The sequence below is a fragment of the Ostrea edulis genome, chromosome 2 (genome assembly GCF_947568905.1).
Source record: "Ostrea edulis chromosome 2, xbOstEdul1.1, whole genome shotgun sequence".
NCBI classification, from domain to species: Eukaryota; Metazoa; Mollusca; class Bivalvia; order Ostreida; family Ostreidae; genus Ostrea; species Ostrea edulis.
The window spans coordinates 103,783,393-103,811,314 of NC_079165.1; the positions used below are offsets into that span (position 1 = coordinate 103,783,393).

The 27,922-nt window shown below is 35.2% G+C and overlaps 1 protein-coding gene and 1 long non-coding RNA gene across 4 annotated transcripts; both read left to right on the forward strand.

Annotated features, from left to right (window-relative positions):
* Window positions 1-27,817, forward strand: LOC125682445 (uncharacterized). 3 transcript variants are annotated; one of them, XM_048923047.2, is made up of 6 exons: window positions 1-209; window positions 7,693-7,759; window positions 7,857-7,959; window positions 9,578-9,705; window positions 11,993-12,160; window positions 27,505-27,817. In XM_048923047.2, the coding sequence occupies exons 2-6, from the start codon at window positions 7,699-7,701 to the stop codon at window positions 27,738-27,740; spliced, it is 696 nt and encodes a 231-aa protein (XP_048779004.1). In that variant the 5' UTR covers window positions 1-209; window positions 7,693-7,698; the 3' UTR covers window positions 27,741-27,817. The 3 variants fall into 3 exon arrangements, with proteins under 3 accessions (XP_048779004.1, XP_048779003.1, XP_048779005.1); XM_048923046.2 differs by lacking the exon at window positions 1-209 and adding an exon at window positions 801-1,075; XM_048923048.2 differs by lacking the exon at window positions 1-209 and adding an exon at window positions 801-1,070.
* Window positions 23,917-24,581, forward strand: LOC130052036 (uncharacterized). Its single transcript, XR_008800377.1, has 2 exons — window positions 23,917-24,163; window positions 24,261-24,581. It is a non-coding gene; the product is annotated as an uncharacterized LOC130052036 (long non-coding RNA).
* Window positions 27,818-27,922: the final 105 nt, after the last annotated feature.

Consider the following 27,922-nt stretch of genomic DNA (forward strand, 5'->3'; position numbering starts at 1 on the left):
TTTACACATGAATTTAAAAAGTAGGTGTTTAATATTTAACAGTAACCGTGTAGCTTAGGATAATTGGACGTGTAATTCGTTGACAATGTGACCGATGTATTCAATTCTATAGTGTGAAACATCTACTTTTACTGATGTAGTAAAGGGGGTGAGTTTGATTCAGATGTAAAGGCTCATTGGAGACGTCAAACCTGTTATATTCAGATTAGGTAAGAAATCCAAAGTTATACTGATACATTTTGCGAATCCATCAAACTACCGGTATATTTGAAGGTGTGATATTTTTAATATTCAAAGAATTTTTTCATATTCGTAGCCATTGGTATAGTCTTGGAGCCACTCCATGGTTAATACTAGTTCTCGTCTCAGAATTTTGGAAAATACACTAAAGTTTGTTTCGGCTTACAATCCCCTTTTAAGAAAAACCATTCGAAAAGACTATCAAATCATATATTTTCAAAGGATTACGTGGTCTAGCGTTAACGAATTATAACCATAAAATTCGCGAGAGTTTTACGTCTTCGAAATTTCATGTCCGCGACGAAAGCTAATCCTTTTGATTTTAGCAAAAAGTGTGTATGGGAATGATGTTTTAGTCACTTAAAATACAGCGATAGTTTACACTTGTTATAGGGGTAATTCTTATACTGAGCTTTTCCAAAAACGCCTTCAGTAGTATGTTGTCCGGAAAGAAAGACTTGATTTACTGAATACTGAAAATGTAGAGAATTCAGGGGAAAAAAATGTAGTAGGTTGTACGAATTTGTGGCCACCGATTATAATGAGTTCAACAAGACACCAACACCAGGAAAGACACGTAATAGTAATGAATGATTCTTATTACACAGCTGAACGAGAGGCGAAACTTGCAGAGTACTCGATCGACAAGCCGCATTTTTCTTCTGCAACTGGACAAAAAAATTAAAATGAAAATTCAGTTTAAAGCTTCATATTCGCTATAGAAGATAGAGATTGAGGATGTAAACACCAAGGACGTCCTCAATGTTAAGTGATAAGATTGACAAACGTAAGAAGTTTCCATTTATATACAGGATATATTCGTATTTCCGGTAAGGTTAGTTAATTCTACGATAGTCCATAGTTCTCTCAAATTACTATCTTGCTTGTAAAAAACGGGGACAGTGGTTTAAATTTCTAGATCGGACAAAGTCTCGTTTATAATCCGTCTAAATTTTTCAAAGCTTAAAGCTATCAAACACGTGACACGTTTTCATGATTAATTTGAATCCATCAATTGTGAATAGAATGCACTCTCAACTGATTCGATACGCAAGAGCTTGTTCTGCGCATAGACAGTTTTTAAATCGAGGCAAGCTACTGACAAACAAGTTGATAGTACAGGGGTTTCAACAGTCTCGATTGAAGTCAGCATTTCGCAAAGTCTATGGTCGTTAAAATGATCTAGTTCGTCAATACAACCTATCATTGAGTCAAATGCTGTCTGACATGTTTCATACCGATTGTTAGGCCGTTCTCGGCACACTGATTTTGACTACGGATAACTCCGTTTACCTGATCAGGATATGGAGCTCGCGGTGGGTGTGACCGGTCGACGGGGGATGCTTACTTGTCCTAGGCACCTGATCTCACCTCTGGTGTGTCCAGGGGTCCGTGTTTGTCCAACTATCTATTTTGTATTGCTTATAGGAGTTATGGGATTGATCACTGTTCGTTATCTTCGCCTTTCACTGAAACTGTTGGCCATGAGAATGGCATGCACAACGAATTATTTAGTTACAGTATGTAGCTCGACTACCAAGAATACCAAGCCTTCAAACCATTACATTCTTTGTTGTGATGACCAGTGTCAAATAACACTTTTTGTGGCAAACCTGTGTAACGTATTTTGCCTACTTCAATTGATTTACAGAAGAACAGACGCGTATCACTCCAAAGTTTCGTTTGTTGTTTTACGCCCGGTGTCCGTGGCCGAGTGGTTAGAGCATCACGCTCAAAATCACGGCCTCTCACCTCTGCTCGGAGCGGGACCGAATCCCGCTCGCGCCGGTAAGTGAGAAAAGTTCCCCAGTTTACTTTCGGAAGGTCGGTAGTCTCTTCCCAGGTACATTGTATCGGAGTTCTCTCTTCCACCAATAAAAACTGGGCGTCACCATATAATTGAAAAATTGTTGAGTGTGGCGAAAAACAGCAAAACAACAACGTCCTATTCGAGACTATCTGTACTCATATCGAGAGATCACGGGCTGTAAATGACGTCACTAATGTGAGCCAATGCATGGCGCTAAGAGTATTTGTCACTTCTAGATGACAAGCGTTTGGAAAAGAAGCAAACAAACTGAATCGAAACCACACTCTCCCGGTCACAAATCGAATCCTCTATCACTGAACCGCCGCGACACACCTCAGAGTCAAGTTCTCTTTATAGAGTTTGTATATCATTGTTTGTAATCAGTGGTGTATCATTGTTTATAATCAGTGATGTATCATTGTTTGTAATCAGTGGTGTATCATTGTTTATAATCAGTGATGTATTATTGTTTATAATCAGTGATGTATCATTGTTTGTAATCAGTGGTGTATCATTGTTTGTAATCAGTGGTGTATCATTGTTTGTATATCATTGTTTGTATATCATTGTTCGTAATCAGTGATGTATCATTGTTTGTAATCAGTGATGTATCATTGTTTGTAATCAGTGGTGTATCATTGTTTGTATATCATTGTTTGTATATCATTGTTCGTAATCAGTGGTGTATCATTGTTTGTATATCATTGTTTATAATCAGTGGTATATCATTCTTTGTAATCAGTGATGTATCATTGTTTGTAATCAGTGGTGTATCATTGTTTGTAATCAGTGATGTATCATTGCTTGTAATCAGTGGTGTATCATTGCTTGTAATCAGTGGTGTATCATTGTTTGTATATCATTGTTTGTATATCATTGTTCGTAATCAGTGGTGTATCATTGCTTGTAATCAGTGGTGTATCATTGTTTGTATAACAATGTTTGTATATCATTGCTTGTAATCAGTGGTGTATCATTGTTTGTATATCATTGTTTGTATATCATTGTTCGTAACCAGTGGTGTATCATTGCTTGTAATCAGTGGTGTATCATTGTTTACATATCATTGTTTGTAATCAGTGGTGTATCATTGTTTGTATATCATTGTTTGTAATCTTTTAAAAGAGTTGTGTCGTTGTTTGTAATCAGAGGTGTACCATTATTTGTAAGTAAGAGTTGCAACGTTGCTTGTGTCAAAGTTGTATCATTGTTCGTAATAACTGAGTTGTATCATTGTAATAACAGAGTTGTATCTCATTGTTCGTAATAACTGAGTTGTATCATTGTAATAACAGAGTTGTATCTCATTGTTCGTAATAACTGAGTTGTATCTCATTGTAATAACTGAGTTGTATCATTGTAATAACTGAGTTGTATCATTGTTCGTAATAACAGAGTTGTATCATTGTTCGTAATAACTGAGTTGTATCTCATTGTAATAACTGAGTTGTATCATTGTAATAACTGAGTTGTATCATTGTAATAACTGAGTTGTATCATTGTAATAACTGAGTTGTATCATTGTAATAACTGAGTTGTATCATTGTTCGTAATAACTGAGTTGTATCATTGTTCGTAATAACAGAGTTGTATCTCATTGTTCGTAATAACTGAGTTGTATCTCATTGTAATAACTGAGTTGTATCATTGTAATAACTGAGTTGTATCATTGTTCGTAATAACAGAGTTGTATCATTGTTCGTAATAACTGAGTTGTATCTCATTGTAATAACTGAGTTGTATCATTGTAATAACTGAGTTGTATCATTGTAATAACTGAGTTGTATCATTGTAATAACTGAGTTGTATCATTGTAATAACTGAGTTGTATCATTGTTCGTAATAACTGAGTTGTATCATTGTAATAACAGAGTTGTATCTCATTGTTCGTAATAACTGAGTTGTATCTCATTGTAATAACTGAGTTGTATCATTGTAATAACTGAGTTGTATCATTGTTCGTAATAACAGAGTTGTATCATTGTTCGTAATAACTGAGTTGTATCTCATTGTAATAACTGAGTTGTATCTCATTGTAATAACTGAGTTGTATCATTGTAATAACTGAGTTGTATCATTGTAATAACTGAGTTGTATCATTGTAATAACTGAGTTGTATCATTGTAATAACTGAGTTGTATCATTGTAATAACTGAGTTGTATCATTGTTCGTAATAACTGAGTTGTATCATTGTTCGTAATAACTGAGTTGTATCATTGTTCGTAATAACTGAGTTGTATCATTGTAATAACAGAGTTGTATCTCATTGTTCGTAATAACTGAGTTGTATCATTGTAATAACAGAGTTGTATCTCATTGTTCGTAATAACTGAGTTGTATCTCATTGTAATAACTGAGTTGTATCATTGTAATAACTGAGTTGTATCATTGTTCGTAATAACAGAGTTGTATCATTGTTCGTAATAACTGAGTTGTATCTCATTGTAATAACTGAGTTGTATCATTGTAATAACTGAGTTGTATCATTGTAATAACTGAGTTGTATCATTGTAATAACTGAGTTGTATCATTGTAATAACTGAGTTGTATCATTTTTCGTGATAACTGAGTTGTATCATTGTTCGTGATAACTGAGTTGTATCATTGTTCGTGATAACTGAGTTTTATCATTGTTCGTGATAACTGAGTTGTATCATTGTTCGTGATAACTGAGTTGTATCATTGTAATAACAGAGTTGTATCTCATTGTTCGTGATAACAGAGTTGTATCATTGTTCGTGATAACTGAGTTGTATCATTGTAATAACTGAGTTGTATCATTGTTCGTAATAACTGAGTTGTATCATTGTTCGTAATAACAGAGTTGTATCATTGTTCGTAATAACTGAGTTGTATCATTGTAATAACTGAGTTGTATCATTGTTCGTAATAACTGAGTTGTATCATTGTTCGTGATAACTGAGTTGTATCATTGTTCGTGATAACTGAGTTGTATCATTGTAATAACTGAGTTGTATCATTGTTCGTAATAACTGAGTTGTATCATTGTTCGTGATAACTGAGTTGTATCATTGTTCGTGATAACTGAGTTGTATCATTGTAATAACTGAGTTGTATCATTGTTCGTAATAACTGAGTTGTATCATTGTTCGTGATAACTGAGTTGTATCATTGTTCGTGATAACTGAGTTGTATCATTGTTCGTAATAACTGAGTTGTATCTCATTGTAATAACTAAGTTGTATCATTGTAATAACTGAGTTGTATCATTGTTCGTAATAACTGAGTTGTATCATTGTAATAACTGAGTTGTATCATTGTAATAACTGAGCTGTATCATTGTTCGTAATAACTGAGCTGTATCATTGTAATAACTGAGTTATATCATTGTTCGTGATAACTGAGTTTTATTATTGTTCGTAATAACTGAGTTGTATCATTGTTCGTAATAACTGAGTTGTATCATTGTTCGTGATAACTGAGCTGTATCATTGTTCGTGATAACAGAGTTGTATCATTGTTCGTGATAACTGAGTTGTATCATTGTTCGTGATAACTGAGTTGTATCATTGTTCGTAATAACTGAGTTGTATCATTGTTCGTGATAACTGAGTTGTATCATTGTTCGTAATAACTTAGTTGTATCATTGTTCGTTATAACTGAGTTGTATCATTGTAATAACTGAGTTGTATCATTGTTTATGATAACTGAGTTATATCATTGTTCGTGATAACTGAGTTATATCATTGTTCGTAATAACTGAGTTGTATCATTGTTCGTGATAACTGAGTTGTATCATTGTTCGTAATAACTGAGTTGTATCATTGTTCGTGATAACTGAGTTGTATATCATTGTAATAACTGAGTTGTATCATTGTAATAACTGAGTTGTATCATTGTAATAACTGAGTTGTATCATTGTAATAACTGAGTTGTATCATTGTAATAACTGAGTTGTATCATTGTAATAACTGAGTTGTATCATTGTTCGTAATAACAGAGTTATATCATTGTTCGTAATAACTGAGTTGTATCATTGTTTATGATAACTGAGTTGTATCATTGTTCGTAATAACTGAGTTGTATCATTGTAATAACTGAGTTGTATCATTGTTCGTAATAACAGAGTTATATCATTGTTCGTAATAACTGAGTTGTATCATTGTTCGTGATAACTGAGTTGTATCATTGTAATAACTGAGTTGTATAATTGTAATAACTGAGTTGTATAATTGTAATAACTGAGTTGTATCATTGTTCGTAATAACTGAGTTGTATCATTGTTCGTAATAACTGAGTTGTATCATTGTTCGTAATAACTGAGTTGTATCATTGTTCGTAATAACTGAGTTGTATCTCATTGTAATAACTGAGTTGTATCATTGTAATAACTGAGTTGTATCATTGTTCGTGATAACTGAGTTGTATCATTGTTCGTAATAACTGAGTTGTATCATTGTTCGTGATAACTGAGTTGTATCATTGTTCGTGATAACTGAGTTATATCATTGTTCGTAATTACTGAGTTGTATCATTGTTCGTAATAACTGAGTTGTATCATTGTTCGTGATAACTGAGTTATATCATTGTTCGTAATAACTGAGTTGTATCATTGTTCGTGATAACTGAGTTATATCATTGTTCGTAATAACTGAGTTATATCATTGTTCGTAATAATTGAGTTATATCATTGTTCGTGATAACTGAGTTGTATCATTGTTCGTAATAACAGAGTTATATCATTGTTCGTAATAACTGAGTTGTATCATTGTTCGTGATAACTGAGTTGTATCATTGTAATAACTGAGTTGTATAATTGTAATAACTGAGTTGTATAATTGTAATAACTGAGTTGTATAATTGTAATAACTGAGTTATATCATTGTTCGTGATAACTGAGTTATATCATTGTTCGTAATAACTGAGTTGTATCATTGTTCGTAATAACTGAGTTGTATCATTGTTCGTGATAACTGAGTTATATCATTGTTCGTAATTACTGAGTTGTATCATTGTTCGTGATAACTGAGTTATATCATTGTTCGTAATAACTGAGTTATATCATTGTTCGTAATAATTGAGTTATATCATTGTTCGTGATAACTGAGTTGTATCATTGTTCGTAATAACTGAGTTGTATCATTGTAATAACTGAGTTGTATCATTGTAATAACTGAGTTGTATCATTGTAATAACTGAGTTGTATCATTGTTCGTGATAACTGAGTTGTATCATTGTTCGTAATAACTGAGTTGTATCTCATTGTAATAAATTTAATGATTGTTTATCGTGTAACGGATATTTCCCAGTTGGTATATATTTGCGTAATTTTGCGGATAAGAAAATTCCGCAAAAATTACAATTGTAATGTATGCATGTTCATGTATAGATGGATGAATGATTGGATAGATGAATGTATAATGCAAACACAGAAATTGATAACACAGAAAATAATTCGCTACCGTAGAAAATAATGTTTCTTATACATCTATATCATTTTTATTTTTGTTCGATAAATATGTGCATGTGTACATGTAAATTAATTTGATTAATTTTACTTTCTTTTACAAACAACCCTGAAATAGTTCTTTAAATGGTCTTCCTTATTCCATGAATGACTTCTATTTCTGCTACCTCAGCTCATCAGTACCAGTCTAACTTTAATTTGATTATTTTCAGATTCAAATGTACCTACGTAACACAGTCTTCACATTATTGATAACCATACTGCAACAAATATCTCATCGTAAGTGACATCATTTCCATAAACTTCTCTATGCAGTTATACCATATATATCACCAAACACTGCCATATATCACCATAATCTTTTTATTCATCATAGTTGTGGATGCATCATGTAGTAACCCAACAGACGTTCGTGATGTCACTGCCACAGCATCTGCCAGGAGACTTTTCTTTCCACTTTCAGATGCACCGTCCTCCACGTAAGTCATGTTGTATGACAATTGTGGTAGAATGACTTAATACCCTTTGGTGGGTGGCTGGTAGAAGGATACCTTTAGTTAAACCTATTTTAAAGAATTATGCAGATGATTCATTATATCAAAACAAAAATACGAGTTTATGAAGTTACATCTACACATACAAATGCCATACCCATTCCTTAGTTCGGTATTTGTCGTTATGCATATCTTCTTAGTACTTGATTAAGATTACAGATTGGTTTCAAAGACATTTATGAAAATGACACGTATTCTAATGATTTTCAGACAAGATTCTTAAAAAGCATCAAACTCTAATATATATATATATATATATATATATATATATATATATATATATATATATATATATATATATATTAAAAGAAATAGAATAAACAGTACACAAAGTTAAAAATTTAACGCAAGCGCTTTCATTTTATAATCCTCAGGCGTTAAATTTTTAACTTTGTGTACTGTTTATTCTATTTCTTTTAATATTTTATACCGGACACTGTGATTTTTTTAAAAACACAATTTGGATATATATATATATATATATATATATATATATATATATATATATATATATATATATATAAACTCAAATGATGTACTGAATAACACTATGAACGCTTCGACTAAACTCCTTTAGATTTAACAAAATATAAACAATTTTACAATGGTGTGTATTGTTTTTGTGTATTGCCTTTAAAATTTTAAGAAATTGACCATAGAACATTAAGATTCCTATTTCAAGGAGAACTCAACTTCTAAAGGACTGAAAAAGTGAAAAGCGTAAATAATGTAACTTTCAAAAAACCGTGTAAATCGACTTTCAAAGTTTGTCTGTTGTGGATGGAGCTGTCTCAAATACATGAAGGCCAAAACATTGGTATGGAATAGGGGGGAATTAGTTTTGATCATAAATAGCGTTTTATGAGGAAATCGATGAAAGGAAGGTCTTTGCAGTTTGGAGAGGTGAATCGGTTGGAGTCATTATGACTGGATGGAAGTTACGGGTTACCACTCAATGTAAGCCAATGCATGGTAGATAGTGAACAATGTCTCTTCTGTCTACCACTATGGGTTGGGTTACATGGTAAATAAAAAAGATATGAAATATCTATTTTTGATCACAACTAGCGTTGTTCTTGGTTGGTTGGTTATTTAGTGTTTAACGTCCCGCTCGAGGATCTTTCACTCGTATGGAGACGTCATTATTGCCGGCTGCAAAGTTCAGACTTATACTCGGCGCATACGGCCTTTGAGCAGGGAGGGATCGTTGTCATGTCACACCTGATGTGATACGGGGCCTCAGTTTTTGCGGTCTCATCCGAGGGACTGCCCCCATTTAGTTGCCTCTTACGACAAAGAAGGGGTACATAGAGGACCTATTCTAAACTGGATCACCACGGGATAGCGCAGTTATCATGGTGATGAAAGGTGAAGAAAACGAACAGTGATCAATCTCAGAACTCCTATAAGCAATACAAAATAGAGAGTTAGGCAGATACACTAGGTTATCTAATGACACCAAGACTGTTAAAGTACATCAAGTCGAATGTGATGACTTAAAATAAACTTAGATTTGTGGTGTAACTAAATATTTTTGTTCCAGGTATGACGTTTGTTACGACTGGCGGATTACGGCACAAGTCGGGGAGGTATTGGAGCTGTACTTAGTAATGGCGACTCAGTACGACCAGCCCTGCACCGTGGGAAGATCCTGTCTCTACATATACGACGGTAATCTAAGTGAAATAAATAGACAAAGGCCTACCCCAGTGCAACATGACTATTTGTTTTCCATTGTTCATGTTTTTACAAGTAACTAATTCAAAACAAAATATAATATTCAAAACAAGATTTGAGGCAAAAGAAATTATTTACATCGCATATCTACTTTCCACCAATCAGGACTGCTTCTACCTTACAATACGTTGTGAATTCCATATTATCACGTCTAATATGTGATATAAATGCCAGGTCACATCACAATGACAACAAAATGATCAAAATTGATATTGATTGTCTACCTCAACCGTTTAACGGTTACATATATTACACAAACTCCAGTACAGTTATGGTTTTATGCTTACTCTCATATATTGGTAAATCCTGATCCGATACCTTTGAATCCATGCTTCCCAATCTGTTTTTTGTTTTCTTTCACTAGACAGCTTGCAAAGTAAAATAAAGTTAACTTCTTACGCTTATATCATACCCATCGCATAAGGCCACGGCTCTACCACAGAAAATTGTGAAAACTCTGTCGCAAATGTGTTGTACGAAATTAGTTTTCGCAACGGAGAATCCGTTCGTTGACCTTTGTTGTTTTTCCCCACCCTCGGAGGGAAAACTCTTTTGCACACAACACACGAATTTTCGTACGATTTAAGCTTGCTATGACAGAGATTTTACAAAAAATGGACAACCGCAGAATATACCCGTTATACGAATATTACAGATTCTCCTCTTATCTCGTGCCCTTGGTCAAATACAACGTGATAGGCGAAAATAACAGTGATCAATCTCATAACTCCCACAAGGAATACAAAATAAAGAGTTGGGCAAACATGGACCCCTGGACATACCAGAGGTGGGGTCAGGTGTCTAGGAGGAGTAAGCATCCCCTGTCGACCGGCCACACCCGCCGTGAGCCTTGTGTCTTGATCAGGTAAACGGAGTAATCCGTAGTCAAAATCAGTGTACCAAGAACAGCCTAACAATCGATATGAAAGACGTCAAATAGCGTTTGACCCAATGACAGGTTGTATTGGCAAACTAGATTGTTATAACGATCATAGAATTTGCAAAAAGCAACGAGACTGTTGAAACCTCTGTAACATCAACGTGTGTCAGTGGCCTGCCTCCATTAAAAACTGGTCATACGTAGAACAAGCTCTTATGTATCGAATCAGTTGAGAGATATAAACACCATATGCAGGTGATAATGGAATATTGCTACATACATGTAAATTGTTGACGATTTTGACCACGGATTACTCCGTTTACCCCATCAAGTTATAGGGCTCACGGCGGGTGTGACCGGTCGACAGGGGTGCTTACTCCTCCTAGACACCCGATCCCACTTCTGGTATGCCAAGGGGTCCGAATTTGTCCTACTCTTTTAATTCTGTATTCTTTATGAGTTATAAGATTGATCACTTATCGTTATTTTCACCTTTTTGTTTTACAAAATCCAGGTATTTAGCGACAAGATACTATCGTATATCTTTGTAGAATTCTAAACATGTTAAGATGAATTTGAGACCCATTATGTATGCCCATCGACATTATACTACGGCTGTACTACAATATGCCTACGAATTGTGGGTCATTTAAAGTCCTTGGAATCGTAGAAAGTCCCTTTGATAGTTGTGAAATTATCCAACATTAAACCTGCCATGTGATTCTAATACGTCAGGACTGACAACGTCAAACTGTACGCTGTTCTTATTTGGATGTGGGATACTCGCACGATTGCTGGCACAAACTCTTCACGGGAGGATTTAACTAAGGAAGAGTTTCTATGAAGAAAATTAAGAGTGGTCCTATTGTTTTCTAAATTGAAATAGTTTAAGTTTAAACTCAACAGATTGTATAGGGTAGAAAAATGGTTTTTGAATGTCATCCATTAATATATTTTGGATTTGTGAGGTTTTTATGTCTTAAAGAAAGGATCATAATTATTTTCATAGTCAAGGTGTTCAGGTAGAGAATTGAAATAGGACTACTTTATCAAACCTATCGCCCATCTATATGCGTTTCTCCTTAAATAAAGATCACTTCTTGAATCTGCATTTCTTTCCTGATATCGATAACAAATCAATCCTGGGAACAAATCCTTAAACTTCTGGTTTCAGTATTTCTTTGATATTTATGTCATTTTTTCCATCCCAGGCAACACTGTAAACAAGGACAATGCCCATCAGAACTTGTTCCCAATCCTTTTGATTTCATCAATAAAATATGTTCAAAACAAAACAAAACAATGCCCATCTCCTTGACATATTTTAATGACTATTTCCAGGTTACAACTACTCGGCGATATTCGGGTACAGGAAGCTGAGGGAGGAGGATGGAAACGTCACGGACGCCCTGCGTCTGGCTTATCCGACCCACCAGTCCGTGTTCATTCGCTTCTACACCTATGAAAATAGCAGTTTTGTCCTACAACACCGATCCAGAAATGATATTGGTAAAATAGTCTGTATTATCTTTCGGAGAAAAATAGCACTTGAACCCATAGGCGCCTGGGTCAAGGTTATTATAGGATTAAACATTCTTTTTGAAGAATTTATCGATGTGTAAACTCCGGACATTTTACTCACAAACTGAATAAAAGTGCGAAGCACTTTTATGTTAAGTTTGTTAGTAAAATGTTCGGAGTTTACACATCGATAAATTCTTCAAAAAGAATGTTTGATTCTTATAATTCCAATTCATTCACTTTATTAACAATTGCAAAAATTTGAATAGTTTCCCTGCACTATGTTATTTGTTTTCAGGCGTGTATGAATACATCGCGTTTTCGGAATTTATTGATGTATAAACTCTTGTTCAGCTTTATTTTTGTCCAATCAAAACAATTGTAATAAATAACATTGGAATTATTGTACTATAACCTATATAAACAATGGAGGAAATTCGCACCAAAAATAACTCTTTCTCTCCGATTTATGGTGTATCTTTTTGCATTTTTTTTATGTTTCAGGAAGCGTAACTACAGAACACTTATTTATCCATGTTTTTAAAAAATTCTTATCCCACTGATTCATATTTATATAATGAATCAGTGGGATGACTTTTTTTAAAACATGGATAAATTAGTGTACTGTGGTAATAACACATGTAGTTAAGCTTCCTAAACATTAAGAAAAATGTAAAAAGAGACATCACCTCTGTCGGCGCGGGTTCGAATACCGGAAAGTGAGAAAGTTTCCCAGTTTACTTTCGGAAGGTCGGTGGTCTCTTCCCAGGTACATTGTATCTGGGTTCTCTCTTCCACCAATAAAAACTGGGCGCCACCAGATAACTGAAAAATTGTCGAGTGTGGCGGAAAACATCAATCAATCAGTCACCATAGATCGGAGAGAAATAGTTATTCTTGGTTCGAATTTCTTCCATTGTTTACATATAGGTTATAGTGCAATATCCTTGACCCAGGCGCCTATGCTTGAACCCATCTTCGATAACCCGTTTAAAGCACACCGTACCACATTCTCACTCTATAACGTTACAGTTTCCGAAACAAATCTTTTTGTAGACATGCCCTGTACCAACAAAAGAAATTTTAAAAAATCGCTAAAACGCATCAAAGACGCGTATGGCCGAGTTGCAGTTTGGAAAAGTATGCACGTTTGCATTCACGAAGTAAAAACATGCACGTATTTAATATAGTTTATAAGTATGAAGCTTTGAATGGCCGCAATAGGTATTTAGTGTTATAATGACCTTGACCTTTGGATTTCAAAAGCAACATGAATCTTGAATGTCATCAGGATTTGAAGTCTGATAAACATGCACCAGCAAGTACATGTATAAAAGTTAGAGGCAAGCTCAAATCTACAGTATATAGTGACAAAGATACTTTTGACCTCAAAATAAATAGGAACCTTCCTCTTTTGGATTTGATCAAAATATGCAAGTCTGACAAAGACGCACCAAGTAGTATGAAAATTAGAGACCGGACAAGCTCAAATCTATGGCATCTAGTGACAAAGTGACCTTAACATTTTGACCTTGAAATAAATAGGATCCTTCCTCTTTTGGATGTGATCATGTTATGTAAGTTTCACAAAGATGCCCCTAGTAGAATGAAAGTTAGAGACCGGACAAGCTCAAATCTATGGCATTTCGTGATAAAGTAATCTTGACCTTTGACCTTAAAATAAATAGGAACCTTCCTCTTTTGGGTGTGATCATGTTATGTAAGTTTAACAAAGATGCCCTTAGTAGTATGAAAGTTGGAGACCGGACAAGCTCAAATCTATGGCATTTAGTGACAAAGTGACCTTTGACCTCAAAATAAATAGGGACCTTCCTCTTTTGGATGTGATCATGCTATGTAGGTCTCACAAAGATGCACCAAAAAGTATGAAAGTTAAGAGACCGGACAAGCTAATTGTGGACGCCGACTCGACGCCTATCCTTCACCAATTTAAAAGACGATATTTGCACAGGCACTCGACGTTTTAAATATCTGTAATAAAAAAAAATGTCTTCCTGTAAACATATGCTACGCAACTCGGCTAACAAAAAGCACATAACTATATGAAAGAAAGAAATTTCAGTTTTGTAAATACATGAGGGTATGAACTGTGACGCTTCACGCCGGCATACATTCTTCGTTAACCGCTTCATGACAAGTGTGTCGACGTGAACCCTCTTCATTTCTGTCGGAATTACCAGGTGTTAAACTGGACGTACTATATTTATCAAGATAAATACGCGCATATTGTTCACATCTATAACACGTTCAGGAGGAAATGGCTAGCTTTCCGATTTGTAAAGATATCAAAGGCAAAATCATTGGTAATGTAGGTTATTGATTTGGTAACAAACATGATGGCGTCTAGAACTGGTAATTAGTTTCGGCAAGGAGAAAAAGAGAGGGGTATGTTATATTTCTGTGTGTGTTATGGATAAACTGTAAGGCATAAAACATTGTTGCAGCAGTTTAAATACATTCATTGTGTTTCCTGTGTGTGTTACTGTGTCCGTGTGTGAATAGAACCCATGTCAAGTGAGGGTAATGATAACCAACTCAAAACATCGGAAAGTGTAAACAAACCAAAATAACTCGCAGGAGGTTTTTGTCTGCATCCCTCCCTGATCTAAATGCAAAAAACACTTTTGGTGAAAAAGTCAAACTCAACAATATGGAAGGTAATTGTGAACTGGTTACTACAAGCAGTAACTCTTTGTCTGATCCTACAACATGTACCAATCATACTATAACAACGGATGCAATCCCCATTGCTCAACCGCCCCTTATACAATCCGAGGGTCAAACATACAGTTTACCAGGTCTGATTTATTCGGCTATGAGTGACCAAAGTTTCATGGAACAGTTAGTACCTGTACTGGCCAATGCCATAACACCTTCTATAGAAAAGGCTGTCCAGTCAGTATTTCATCAGCTGACAAAGACATTAAAAAACAAACTGAAGAGATCAGTGAGCTTAAAAAAAACTAAGTGATGCAGAGGAATGCAATACAGATCTTCAGAAACAAATATGGGGTTTGGAAGAATCGGTAGATGAACTAAAACCGTATGGCAGGAGAAACTCCTTAAGGTTCCACAACTGTCCAGTGCCTAGCCAACAACATCAGCAACATCATCGGAATCGTGTAGACACCGACGCGATAGTTACAGAGCTGTGCAAGAAGATGAATATCGATCTGACAGACGATGATATTTCCCGATCCCATCCAATCGGCAAACCCAACAAAAGTGGAAATATACAGATAATCTGCAAATTCAAAAATTGGAAAATCAAAAACAGAGTATACTCAGAAAAACGGAAACTCAAAAACACTAAAATATTCTTCACAGAGGACCTAACGAAGTACCGGCAGGGAATGATTCAGGAATTGGCCAAAGCAAAACGCGAAGGTGAAATGGACTCATACTGGACGAATGACGGGCGCATCTTTGTGAAATTTGAAGAGAGGGGGCCAAAACACCTAATCCGCTCCTTCAATGACCTTTACCACATTATGTCAAGGCCAGGATCTGATTAAAATGGACCTCCATACGTATTCATTATCACAGTCGCAATTGTGTTATCATCACTACCATTATGTTATTATTATTATTAGTTCCATTTTGCATTGTATATGTACATGTACACCTGTACATGCATCTTTTTACTGATATATATGTACTCATTAAAAAAACATTGTAACCCTCATTTTTCCTTCCAAAGTATGCTGTTCCTACCAGAATATGTATATTTGTACATAACTTTTTTTATATTTAACCTAGATGCTACCAACAGGCTTTTGGTTTTGCCTAGGGTTTACCTTTTTACTTTGTTCTTTCCTTTTTAACCGACATCAAAGGTCACATTGAAAATGTAAATGCAGTATGTGAATATACCATAGGTTTCGTTGCAGTAGGTTCCATGACAACACAATGTATGATTCTTTTTATTTGATAATGGGTAATACAATTGAACAATATCGAACCGCAGTTGGACTATATTACTATAAATGTAGATGTACAACCAAATCGCAGTTATTTCTCATGTCATTAGTTAATGATTGTGTCTATTTTCTAAAAGAGTGTCTTAAAAATTATATCTTTTGGAAAACCATACATTTAAGGTCAAAAGGTGTGCAAGAGGTATTGTTTATGAATTACGTGTTTCAAATTATAAACATACTTTTGTTTTTATCTGGAGAAGTTGAAACAAACCCAGGGCCATTTCATGTAACACAATTTACACTGGATATTTCCACTTGAACACTGTTGAACGTAAGAAGCATTAGAAATAAGTTCGACAAGTTTTTGAGCTTCGTGTTAGACTTTGATATTTTATGTTTCACAGAAATACACCTGGACGCTTCAGTTATGAACGATGATATTTATAAGATGGATTTAAATCAATTTTTCGAAAAGATAGGGATTCCCACGGTGGCGGTGTAATTATATATGCATCCGATTCATTGCGCATTGATAGACGTTATGATCTAGAACCTACGGATACCGAATGCATATGGGTAGAAAATGGTGTTCCTACCTGTAATATTCTTCTATGTTGTGTATATCGTCCTCCGAACGCCGAACATTCATTTTGGAAAAAACTCGAATGGTCCATTGAAAAGGCTGCTGAATTATCGGATAAAATCATAATTCTAGTGACGTAAATGTAAATTTCTTAAATCTCTCAAATACAGACATAGTTAATGAAATCCTTCTAAAATATTTCTTTGAAAACACGATCCAAGAAGCTACAAGAATCACGAAAAACACGGCTACTCTCATAGACCCAATTCTTGTTAGTGAAGCTATACAAGACGATGTATTGAACTCGGGGACAATAGCTGTAGAAAACACTCTTAGTGACCACAAAGGCACATACATCTATCTTATATCACATTCACTCCAAAATCAGTCATATGAGCGTAAAGTTTGGTTATACAAAAATGCAGATTTTGATACACTAAATACACTCTTACGTAATTCAGAATGGATCAAACTTATCAATGACGCGAAAGATGTTGATCAGGCGGAGAAAAATGTTTCTACAACTTTCCTAAACCATGAAAAAAGAATAACCAACAGACCTAAAGATAAACCATAGTTCGATTCAGCACTGCGGAAAATAATTCGTCTAAGAAACCGCGCGAGAAGTAAAGCGCTCAAAACAAAAAACAATTCTGATTGGGATATTTTTTTTTAAAAACTACGTAACAAAGTTAACAATATGAAAAAAATAGCGATATCAAACTATTATAATAATATAGAAGCCAATTTTACTGATGCAAGTATCAAATGTTCTAAAATGTATTGGAAACTTCTGAAAGATATATTTAAAACTAAACCTAGGACCGAAATACCACCGCTTCAGGATATTAAAGAAAATAATGATGTACATATTACATACAGCAATACCGACAAGGTTGAAGCGTTGAAAAAAAAAATTGCGTCGATTTCATCAGTACACAAAGATGAACCTACACTTCCAGCATTTTCTTTATTTTGTAATAGTGTATTCAACAGCATTAAAATTGTGGAGCAAGATATTATTGACATAATTTCAATTCTCCAGGTCAACAAGGTTGTAGGGCCAGATAAAATAAGCCATAGAATGTTAAAGGCTACAATCTTTAGTGTCTCAACCCCGTTGTGTTTTCTGTTTAATCGGTCTTTAAAAGAAGGTGCATTTCCTAAACAATACGTACTTCCTTTGTTTAAAAAAGGTGACCCATCAGTATTGTCAAATTATAGACCTGTATCATTGTTGAGTTGTGCTGGTAAAATTATGGAACGTGTTATTTTTAAATATGTATACAATTATTTTCAGTCAAATGATCTTTTTTACAAATACCAAGCTGATTTTTTACCTGGTCATTCAACTGTCTATCAGCTTATTGAAACATATGATCATATAGCAAAATCCATAGATGAGGGCAAATGTTGCTGTATGGTGTTTTGTGATTTGTCAAAGGCCTTTGATCGTGTATGGCATAAGGGACTTCTTTTTAAGCTACAAACTTATGGGGTGAGTGGTAACTTATTACAATGGTTTCAAAGCTATTTAAATTTCAGAACTCAAAGGGTATTGCATAGTAATGTAATGTCTAATTTCAAACCTTTTCATGTTGGAGTCCCTCAAGGGTCCGTATTAGGTCCTCTTTTATTTTTGATATGTCATTCATGTTGCTGAAAATATGTCAAGTTTATGTAGGCTTTACGCTAATGATAATTCTTTGCAGAACTGTTCTACAAATATCTATGATGTCCAATGCGTGCTGAATAATGATTTACTTCGGCTTGAACGATAGTCTAAACAATGGTTGTTAAATTTAATCCTTCGAAAACAAAAGCCGTCTTCTTTTGTACAAAGAAAAATACATGTTTCACTTGTCTACATTTTCAAAATTGCAATTTAAATTTTGTATCAACACATAAACACCTAGGTATCACCTTTTCACATGATCTCACTTGGTCAGCTTACATTGATTCTCTGTTAACCAATGCTTATAAAAAAAACTTGGACTACTTTAAAAAAAATACAGTTCAAGGTCAGTTCGAAAACGTTAGCTATTTTATATACTACTTTCATTAGACCTCCTCAAGAATATGCATCTGAAGTATGGGGTGAGTGTTCAAATCAAGATTCTGAAAAACTTGAAAAACTACAGTTAGCAGCAGCAAGATTGGTTACTGGACTGACATCATTGGCATCACGGGAATCTCTGTGTTTCGAAACTGGGTGGGAAAAACTTATTGTTATAGAAGATTGACAAAATAAAGAATAACTATGTACAAAATTTATCACAATATGGTACCCGAGTATCTGAAAGAAATTTTACCAAATATTCGTTCACATGAATCAAATTACGTTACAAGACAATCGTAAAATTATGGCATTCCTAAATGCAGATTAAACATAGATCTATAAATCATCTTTTGTAGCAAGAGGGGTACGTGAATGGAATTCCTTGCCCCTAGGGACAAGGCAATCTACGACACTAAGCTCGTTTAAAAATTGTTTACGCCTCCAAAAATCGCACCTTCCATCCTTATTTCCTTTCGGAGAACGCTATTGGAACGTAATCCATACGAGACTCAGACACAACTGTGTGTTGAATATAGATTTATGGTCGTTTTTAGTTGATGGAATTTACATAGCGATTACTTTGTACGTACTACATGCATATATTAATCAATTGTACATACATGTATATATTCATCAATTGTACTTATATATGAACAGATATAATTTATTACATAATTGCTTTATGAAAGCTAATCATTTTTGACCTTTGATACCTTTGTGTTTCATTTCTTGAACATTATCATATATGTAATCAATTGTCATATAGGAGAGGGCGTTCTAGGTTTTAAGAACTTGTGCTCAATCCGTTTGTTATAACATCCAGACAATAAAATGTGTTCAAATCAAATCATTAATTCGGTAAAATGCGGATAGTTAAGACTGTTATGACCTTGAACTGAGAAAAGTGTATTGCAGCCATCAAAACGTTCTCTAAGTTAATTAATACGATATACAATGTGTATATACAATGTGTATTTACATTGCTTTTTCATATTGTATTGCAAACTATATATTAAAATATAATTAAAAGTAGCATACAAACGTTTTAGTGGAGTAGCAACGAAAACCTTGTTTCGCTGAATGATGGTTGGATGGTTCTGGGCAATATGAATTCCTAAATGAAAAAGAAAGTTCACAGCTTACATTCCATCTATCTAAAGATGTGATTTTGATCAGAACATCATATTAAACCAAATTGGATATGACATTGTAAATTCTCTTCTTATATCGGGATCCGTGTAAGAATAGGTCCTCTGTATCCCTTGATTGTCGTAAGAGGCGACTAAATGGGGCGGTCCTTCGGATGAGACCGCAAAAACCGAGGCACAGTAGGTGTGGCACGATAAAGATTCCTTCCTGCTCAAAGGCCATAAGCGCCGAGCATAGGCCTAGATTTTGCAGCCCTTCACCGGCAATGGTGACGTCTAGATAAGAGTGAAAGATTCTCAAGTGGGGCATTAAATTATATTCAATCAATCAGTCTTATGTCGGGTAATTACATCCAAGGTCAGCATCAGTTTTATTTGAAATAGAGTTTTTATTCATTTGTTTGACGTCCTTTTGAAACGTTTTCTCTCATATTTACATGTGTAGGTGATGTCCTTAGCAGTGAATGTTCTTTAACGTGCTAGCGAAACCTCCATTTCCATGATTTTCACTTCTAAGTGTCAAGCGTTTGGCGAAAGAGCAACCTCTATCATTCTCTACCCAGAGTTCCATGCACTCCTCGTACTACACCTTTGTCAACGGCTTTTTGCAGAAATCTTGTAAAAGTTTCTAATATCCAACATTTATGTTTTCTACTAAATATCTAGTCATACTATGAAATGTTTTTGGTACAATTAATTTGATGCTTACTGTAAATTGTTTAAAATCGCTGTCTTCTGATCCTAAATTTGGAACTACTTCGTTATATGCGTATGAATGTAGGACATCCATGTGGTGAAGATTTGAATCAAAAGTAAGACAGGCTGTAAAATACGATAAAACTTGTGAAATAGGAGACAAACAGCAAAATGGTAAATAGAAGTGCCAGTGGGCTATGAAAAGAGCCTGGTGTCATCACCTGTTACCAGAACTTTTAAACGGAAAGGAAACCGAGAATTGTTGTTTATATCATGTGATTACATTACCATGTGATTCCAAGCGTTGACAGAGGTGTATGTGAAGCTTGCGTAACGCGCCCTCTGGTGAGAGAGTGCAACCTCTAGTAGTTTGACATGACAATGGCATGAGGAAGACTCGATTGATTTATTATTATTTTTTGTTTTACATATCGTCGACAATTTTTTCACTCATATTGAGAAGTCGCCATCTGTAGGCAAAGTACCACAAATTTAGACGTACTAGTATGCTTCGCAAAAAGGTCCTGCGTCGCGGCAGGCGTTGGCACGCTAAAGAACCCTCAACTCTACAGCCCTATTTGTGGAAAAGGTTCAAACTTGTAAACAATGCATACAAAGCTTTGTAACCATTGCTTTGAGCATGGAAAAGGTAAAGATACCGAACAAAGAACAGTGATCAATCTCTCGATCTTATAAAAGTTGCAAAATTGGGAACAGGGCAAACACGGAGTCTTGGACGAACACCTATGTGTGAACAACAAAAATTATGAAACTGGCAAGCATAAGTGTCGGTATTTCGTGCTATGGTCCAAAAAGTCTGAAACAAACGCGCCTTGGCGTCACATGCCTGTCGTCTGCCGTACAATGTTTACTTGCATGGTTTGTTTATTCCTCTTGGAAAGCCACCTCGGATTCCGCCTCTAACAGGTACCCCGGGAATACAGACAATTAAAGGAAGATCAAAGTCAAAGCAGTTGCAGAGACCTGTATTTGGCCAATGTGTACATATCTTCAGAGCTGTGATATACCGTTAGATTTCAAATGAGCCACAGTTTGACATTTTTGCACAAACAATGAGTTGATGTGCGTATAAAAAAAAATTGAATTCCGAGTGGTTGCTGTAATTCTTGATTTTGTACAAGTTAGATCTTAGGTGGTTTGAGGTAGGATATATATAGGATATTTTTGATATTTGGTTTATATGGTGTATTTATTCGCGAGGCTTGCCTCGCGAATAAATACACCATATCAACGAGTTGGGTATATCAAAATAGCAATTATAGATGTTCTATTTATCTCATACGTCTTCTTTTCACTTAGTTTTGAGATGATCCCCAGTATGATAGAAACAGCTGATTGAATTTGTTTTGAATCCGTGGCTCAGGCGTCGTACTTATTAATCTCCCTTACGCGGAAAAAAAAACAGTGCGCTTATAATCGATTCATGTATATTACAAAGGGCATTTTTATAAAAATAAACCATGGATGAAAATTGTCTTAGAAGGGATTATGATTTATAATTAATAATGATTTTGCTATTCCAACAAAATAACAACTATTGACCGAGTATTTATTGTTTGACGTAGGCCTGACTTTCTGATAAAAGTTTGATGTCGCCGTCTTTTTTAAATAAACATGTGTAACAACGATCAATGAAAATAATATTTTAATGCAATGTTATTAGAATGTTCAACAGTTTACAATGAAAAGTAGAAGTTTTTGTGTATTTGGATTTTATTCATGTGGTTTCTTTGGATCTGATGGCGAGAGGAAATCATGAGGCACTTTAGCAAATAAAGCTGTTGAGCTCGAAAGAAAAGAGACTGTACTTGTAAATGCTTGGTACCGCAGCATCTCGAGGTACTTTCGATTAGGCCTGTCCAGTAGGCTTTTGATTCCTTGTTGATGATAATAGTGTGGACATTTTTTTTTCTTATCGTAATATTTGAGTAGTTATTGATGGAGTTGACATTTTTATGGCCGGTAACTTGCATTATATGTCAGTGGGGGCAATATCATTACAATTTTGCTGTAAAAGAAATTCTAAATGAATACAGAATAACGTTATACGCTTTATTTCCTGCATCGATATGCATAAACACAGAAAATATGTCATCCAAGCGGGGACAGTGTCAAAAGTACATGTAGTTCGGACCGAAAGTGCTTTATCAAACGGGCTTGTGATAGAGTCAATGCTTTATCTTACTTGCAATATACACCATATGTATGAGATAAATCTCAACTACAAAGGCTTTGAAGAAAACGTCATTTTAAATACAATGAATGGAGATATTAAATTGCTACTCTACATCGAGATTGGCTTGTCTGGAGAAGTATACTGTTGCAAGATCAGTGGTAGAGCATTCGCTACGTAACCGGGAGATATAGTGAGTTCGAACCCCGCTCATGCCATGACCACGTCAAACCTGCGACGTAGACATACATGTGCTCCTCGACAAAAGTGAGAATCACGGGTCTTTCAGATAGGCACCTGATGCCACCTCGATTGTGTCCAGGGGTCCGTGTTTGCCCTACTCTTTATTTTGTATTGTTTAAAGGAATTATGCTGATCGATCACTATTCGTTATTTTCAGCTTTTCATCCTTATAAAAGGAGGCCCAATGTCACAACATGCGTTGGCACGTTACAAATGCAAAACTTGAGAGTATTTACGGGCCATTAACGGTTTATTACGAGTTCTTGCGATGCATTTACGGCACACATTTACGATTTGTTCCGAGTGAACACGGATAAATACGAGCAAATTACGATATTTTACGAGCTTTTTAGGGATTGTTACGAGTATATTACGGACATTTACGATTTAGCTTAGCTTTTACGTGTAAATCACGACCTGTCAACGTGTTGATAACGTGCTGTTACGAATAGTTAGGAGTTAGTTAAGAAATAAGATATCATTTTTTAATGTTGTTGGGATATGACATGAATTTGGTCACGTGATCAAATCCTATAACGCCCGAAGGGCGTTATAGTAGATTTGATCACGTACCAACTTCATGTCATATCCCAATAACATTCAAAAATGATATTTTATTTCTTATATTTATATTTTCTATTTTGATTTGTGTTCTTACCGAACTTCCATGATTATGTAGCAGATGACCAAAATAACGATCGTAGAACACAAAATATAGTTCGTTAGAGTTTTATCGAATAAAAAATTAGGAACAATATCAAAGAGAATATAAGATATAGATATTTAGTTGAAAATGTCAACAACAAAAAAAGACGAAACATGTGTAAAATAAAGCAATTTAGAGCGTTAACTGAAATGACGACAAGAAGAGAGGAGTAAACGATCAGCGATGGAGAAAGTGGTGTCGGTTTAGCTTACTAAGTTGAAAACGCAATTGTTGATCACAGATTTCAACAGAAATTCAAAGGATCTGAGAGAATTGATGGTGGATATGATGGGTCAAGTTAACGTTAAGCTCTTAGTCAGGTTTTTGGAAAGAAACAACGGTATGTTCATCGCTAGGACTCGCGGTTGTAGCCATGCAGGAGACGATTCAAGACAGTAGGACAGATTTAGACAAAGTGCAGGTAGGTTGCGTCTTTTTTTTTTTACCATCAGTGTGTGTAAAATAAAATAAAAACGAACTGACGGAGTTTTTGTTCACTTGAGAGATTTCTGTTGTAGGATTTTAATGAAGACTCGCACCGGTACCCTGACATGAACATGTAAATTTTTCGAGCCTCGAAACCAGCCTCGCTTATGATCATGCCGAGTCATAGCCGTGATGGAAGTTGCCAGGAAACAACAGGTTAACTTATCATCATAAAGTAAATAGGCTTATAACTCTGCCTACATGTTTTCGCTTCCAATATCATAGAACTTTATTTTATAAATTCGCCATGCAGAAGTTGCAGACGGTATTTAAAACTGTATAAAATGAAACAACAGAACGATATGAAATCGATGAAATTCTTGTTTGTTTACAAAATAAACTGTATAAATATCCTGCTGCGTTTATTTCTGTTCTGATGTCATTGCAGTGGCGGATCCAGGGTTTACGATACGGTGTGTGTGAAAGTCAAGTATTAGCCAAAATGCTTAGCCATTTTGGGTGCCAATCTGGAATTTTACTCACACTATTTCTATTATTTAGATTTGTGGCGAGAGGGGGGGTCTAAATCCACCACTGCATTGCGTAAGCAAGAAGCCAGGTGAAAATACAGGAACTGACTTTTGAAGCGATGATTGTATTCATACGCAAGAACAAACTGATCACGTGACCAAATTCATGTCACATGAAATTGAACATCAATTTCATTAGTACTGTCATATAAGGAAGTGCATTGGCTAATGTAAATATTTACGATTGTTTACGTTTTTGACTCAAAAGTGTTCGCAATTGGCTTTGTATCATCATTCGACAACTGACATTACTTGTAACAGCATGTATGTATATTGTATGCAGGATGTGTAACTTCTTTGTTGTCTTGATAACAACTAGAAGAAACTGTCAGATTTTGCGTCTTTTATACCTTTCCTTAATCGTAAAGTTTAAGTATGTACTCGTAAAGTACTCGTAATGACTCTGAACAATCCGTAAAGCAAAATTATTTTATAACCCGACGTGAATGAAATCGTAAATATCGCTTAGGCATTCGTAATAATCCGTAAAGAACTCGTAAACTATCCGTAACATATCGTAAACTAACCGCAAAGATTCGTAAAAAAAAATTACGAGTGTTTTACGGATTCTTACGAGCAGTTTACGTGTTCTTGCGACCAGTTTACGATACTTACGGATTGTTACAAGTTATTTACGGAAAATGAAATCCGTGGACAATCGCGAAAAAATTTTGACATGTCAAAAAATTTGCCCCTACTTTCACGGATCCGTGCGAGTTGTGACGAGTTATTAACGGATTCCGACGAGTGATTTACGAATACTTGCGATTGACTACGAGTCGGAGATCCGTAAGGAATCGTAAGAAAAATCCGTGAGTGTGAAGGTGGTATTATCCATATTCCAGCCATTTTTGCGTTGGCTATATGACGTCATGACATCATTGCGATTATTATGACGTTATAAAATTGACAACATTGAAAGCAAAGCTGAGAAATGTTGACTATAAACTCAAATATATATAGCACAAAACAATCTACATTTATTTAATAGCTTGTACTTCAATCGGCCCGGTGGCACTCAACGTAGTTTGCAAATCGACCCTGTGGCACATAAGTGGTTAATCAAATGAATGCGACTGGTAAAAAAAATAATGCTTTAATCTTCAAGGAATAGGGTCTATATTGTTTATTAAAGAATCACCCATCGTTATATAAACTATTCAAATGTAGTTTACCTGGTATGTAACATGAATTTTCACGAATCGTTGGTTGGTGTTACATGTATTTATACACCGTTCTGTTTACTATAGCCATAACGACAAAAAATGGCATCCGGTCTGTAAAATAGGCTTAAATTTATCCGGATTTGTATTATTATGATGATTTCAATAAATGTCAAACTGTTTAAATAAATAACCATATGATCATATATTATTTGAAAATACATGTATATTTGCTACCCAAATGATTCTCGTTTCCTCTTCAACTGCCACGATCAACGCAAATTGCGTCACGATGGCGAATTTGTTAGCATCTTTCAACTGATATTTTAACCCCTCTTACATCGTCGCCCGGGATGAAACTTAGAAGAATTGTAAGTTATTTAGTAAAATTTTAAACCATATGAAAATTGCTCCGGGCGACGAGGGAAGAGGTGTTCAATTTCACTGGTTTATTTATACAAAAACCATGAAAACACCACAAATAGCATCAAAGCCCTTACTTTATTTGATTGTGTATTACGCATGCGCATAGATAAGTTGATTTCCATATGCTTTTGAGAGTTACTCTTTTAGAAATTTAACAGGAAAATATCTGCAACGCAAAAAACTTTTCCTCCATAAAAGCCGGGCAGATTTTGGCCAAAACCGTACCTACTTCTTGGCAGTGCTGAGAACACTTTATTAATACGTTTTGATCCGTCCTTTGTTCAGAATTAGGGGGAACCCTTATCACGATGCAAAAGTAATGGCAATGGGAACCATGGACGAACATCTTACTGTTAAAAACAGACATGGGGCGCCAACGAAGAGCAGTTGGTATCGTAGAAGATATTCACAACCCCGCTCCTGAGATTTTCTGGTCGAATTCACAATTTTCGGTTTTATACTCTCATGTAAAAAACCACTTATTTATACATAGGTGCCCATACTTCTTTATTTCATTATTTTAAAAACGAAATGCAATGATAGTTTAATTCTTAAAATATTTTCTTTGTTTGCAGATATTACAGAACTCCCCCATAATTAACATTTTTGTCCAAAACTTAGCACAGTTGTACAATTAGGCGAAACCATGCGTCTGTATATGATATTGAATAGAGATATTCGTATTTTAGCGTAACCATAACTTATAGCGCTTATCCATCACCACCAACAGCGGCGCTGAAATATGAGTCTCGCTAATATAAGTATACATAGAGTATAATTGCACATATATGAAGATCGTGATGGAAAGTGCTGTCGCCTTTTGAATTATAGCTGCAACCCAGTCTTCGTGATTTATTTTTAAAGAAATTATTGTTTTCTTGATTTTCATTGCTAAGCATTTTCAGATGGGTAATTACTTTGACGAGTTACGTGAAACTTTAGTTTCCCATGCTCATGGTTATCGGAATATCCTGTCAAAATCTAATTATTTCATCACGTTTATGGTTTCTATCTCTGCCTTGAAGCTTTGTGCTTTCACTGAAGTGTTAGCATCATTTACCCATTTTGTGAAGACACTAAATTTTGTATGATCACAATAGTCTGCGAATCTGGAGTATATAACCCACATGCATGTGTCTTCAATTCATATCTTTTAGATGATGGTGGGTTTGCCACGGAACAGAAAAGGACCGTGGGTATCGCTATAGTGTCTTGTGCAGCGGCTCTTGTGGTCATCATCATCACGATCTTCACCATCCTCGCCTGCAGCAGGGAGAGAGGTAAAGAGACAGACAGCCAGAGCGGGCTGGTTAACGAGTCATCGAGGGTACAAGACAACGAGAACAACCTGTTCCGGAGGACAAACAGGAGATTTAGCATGTCCATGCTCTGATTGTTACTATGCTATAACGATATCATTGAACTGCAGTAACAGAATACCTTTCTGGAAAATAAAGATTTGAAGACTAATCGGAGTTAATTTTAATGCATCTAGTAATGCCAAAAGCGATGCCGAAGATGACAGAAATGAGGGGTGTGTGGAGACGAACAACTATCAGGCATGGGAATGCTTAA

Excerpts from the sequence above, each read along its gene's own strand:
- LOC125682445 (XM_048923047.2), top strand. The coding sequence starts at position 7,699 with ATGTACCTACGTAACACAGTCTTCACATTATTGATAACCATACTGCAA. Across the intron at positions 7,760-7,856 it reads ACTGCAACAAATATCTCATC|TTGTGGATGCATCATGTAGT; the intron begins GTAAGTGACATC and ends TATTCATCATAG. Across the intron at positions 7,960-9,577 it reads TCAGATGCACCGTCCTCCAC|GTATGACGTTTGTTACGACT; the intron begins GTAAGTCATGTT and ends TTTTTGTTCCAG.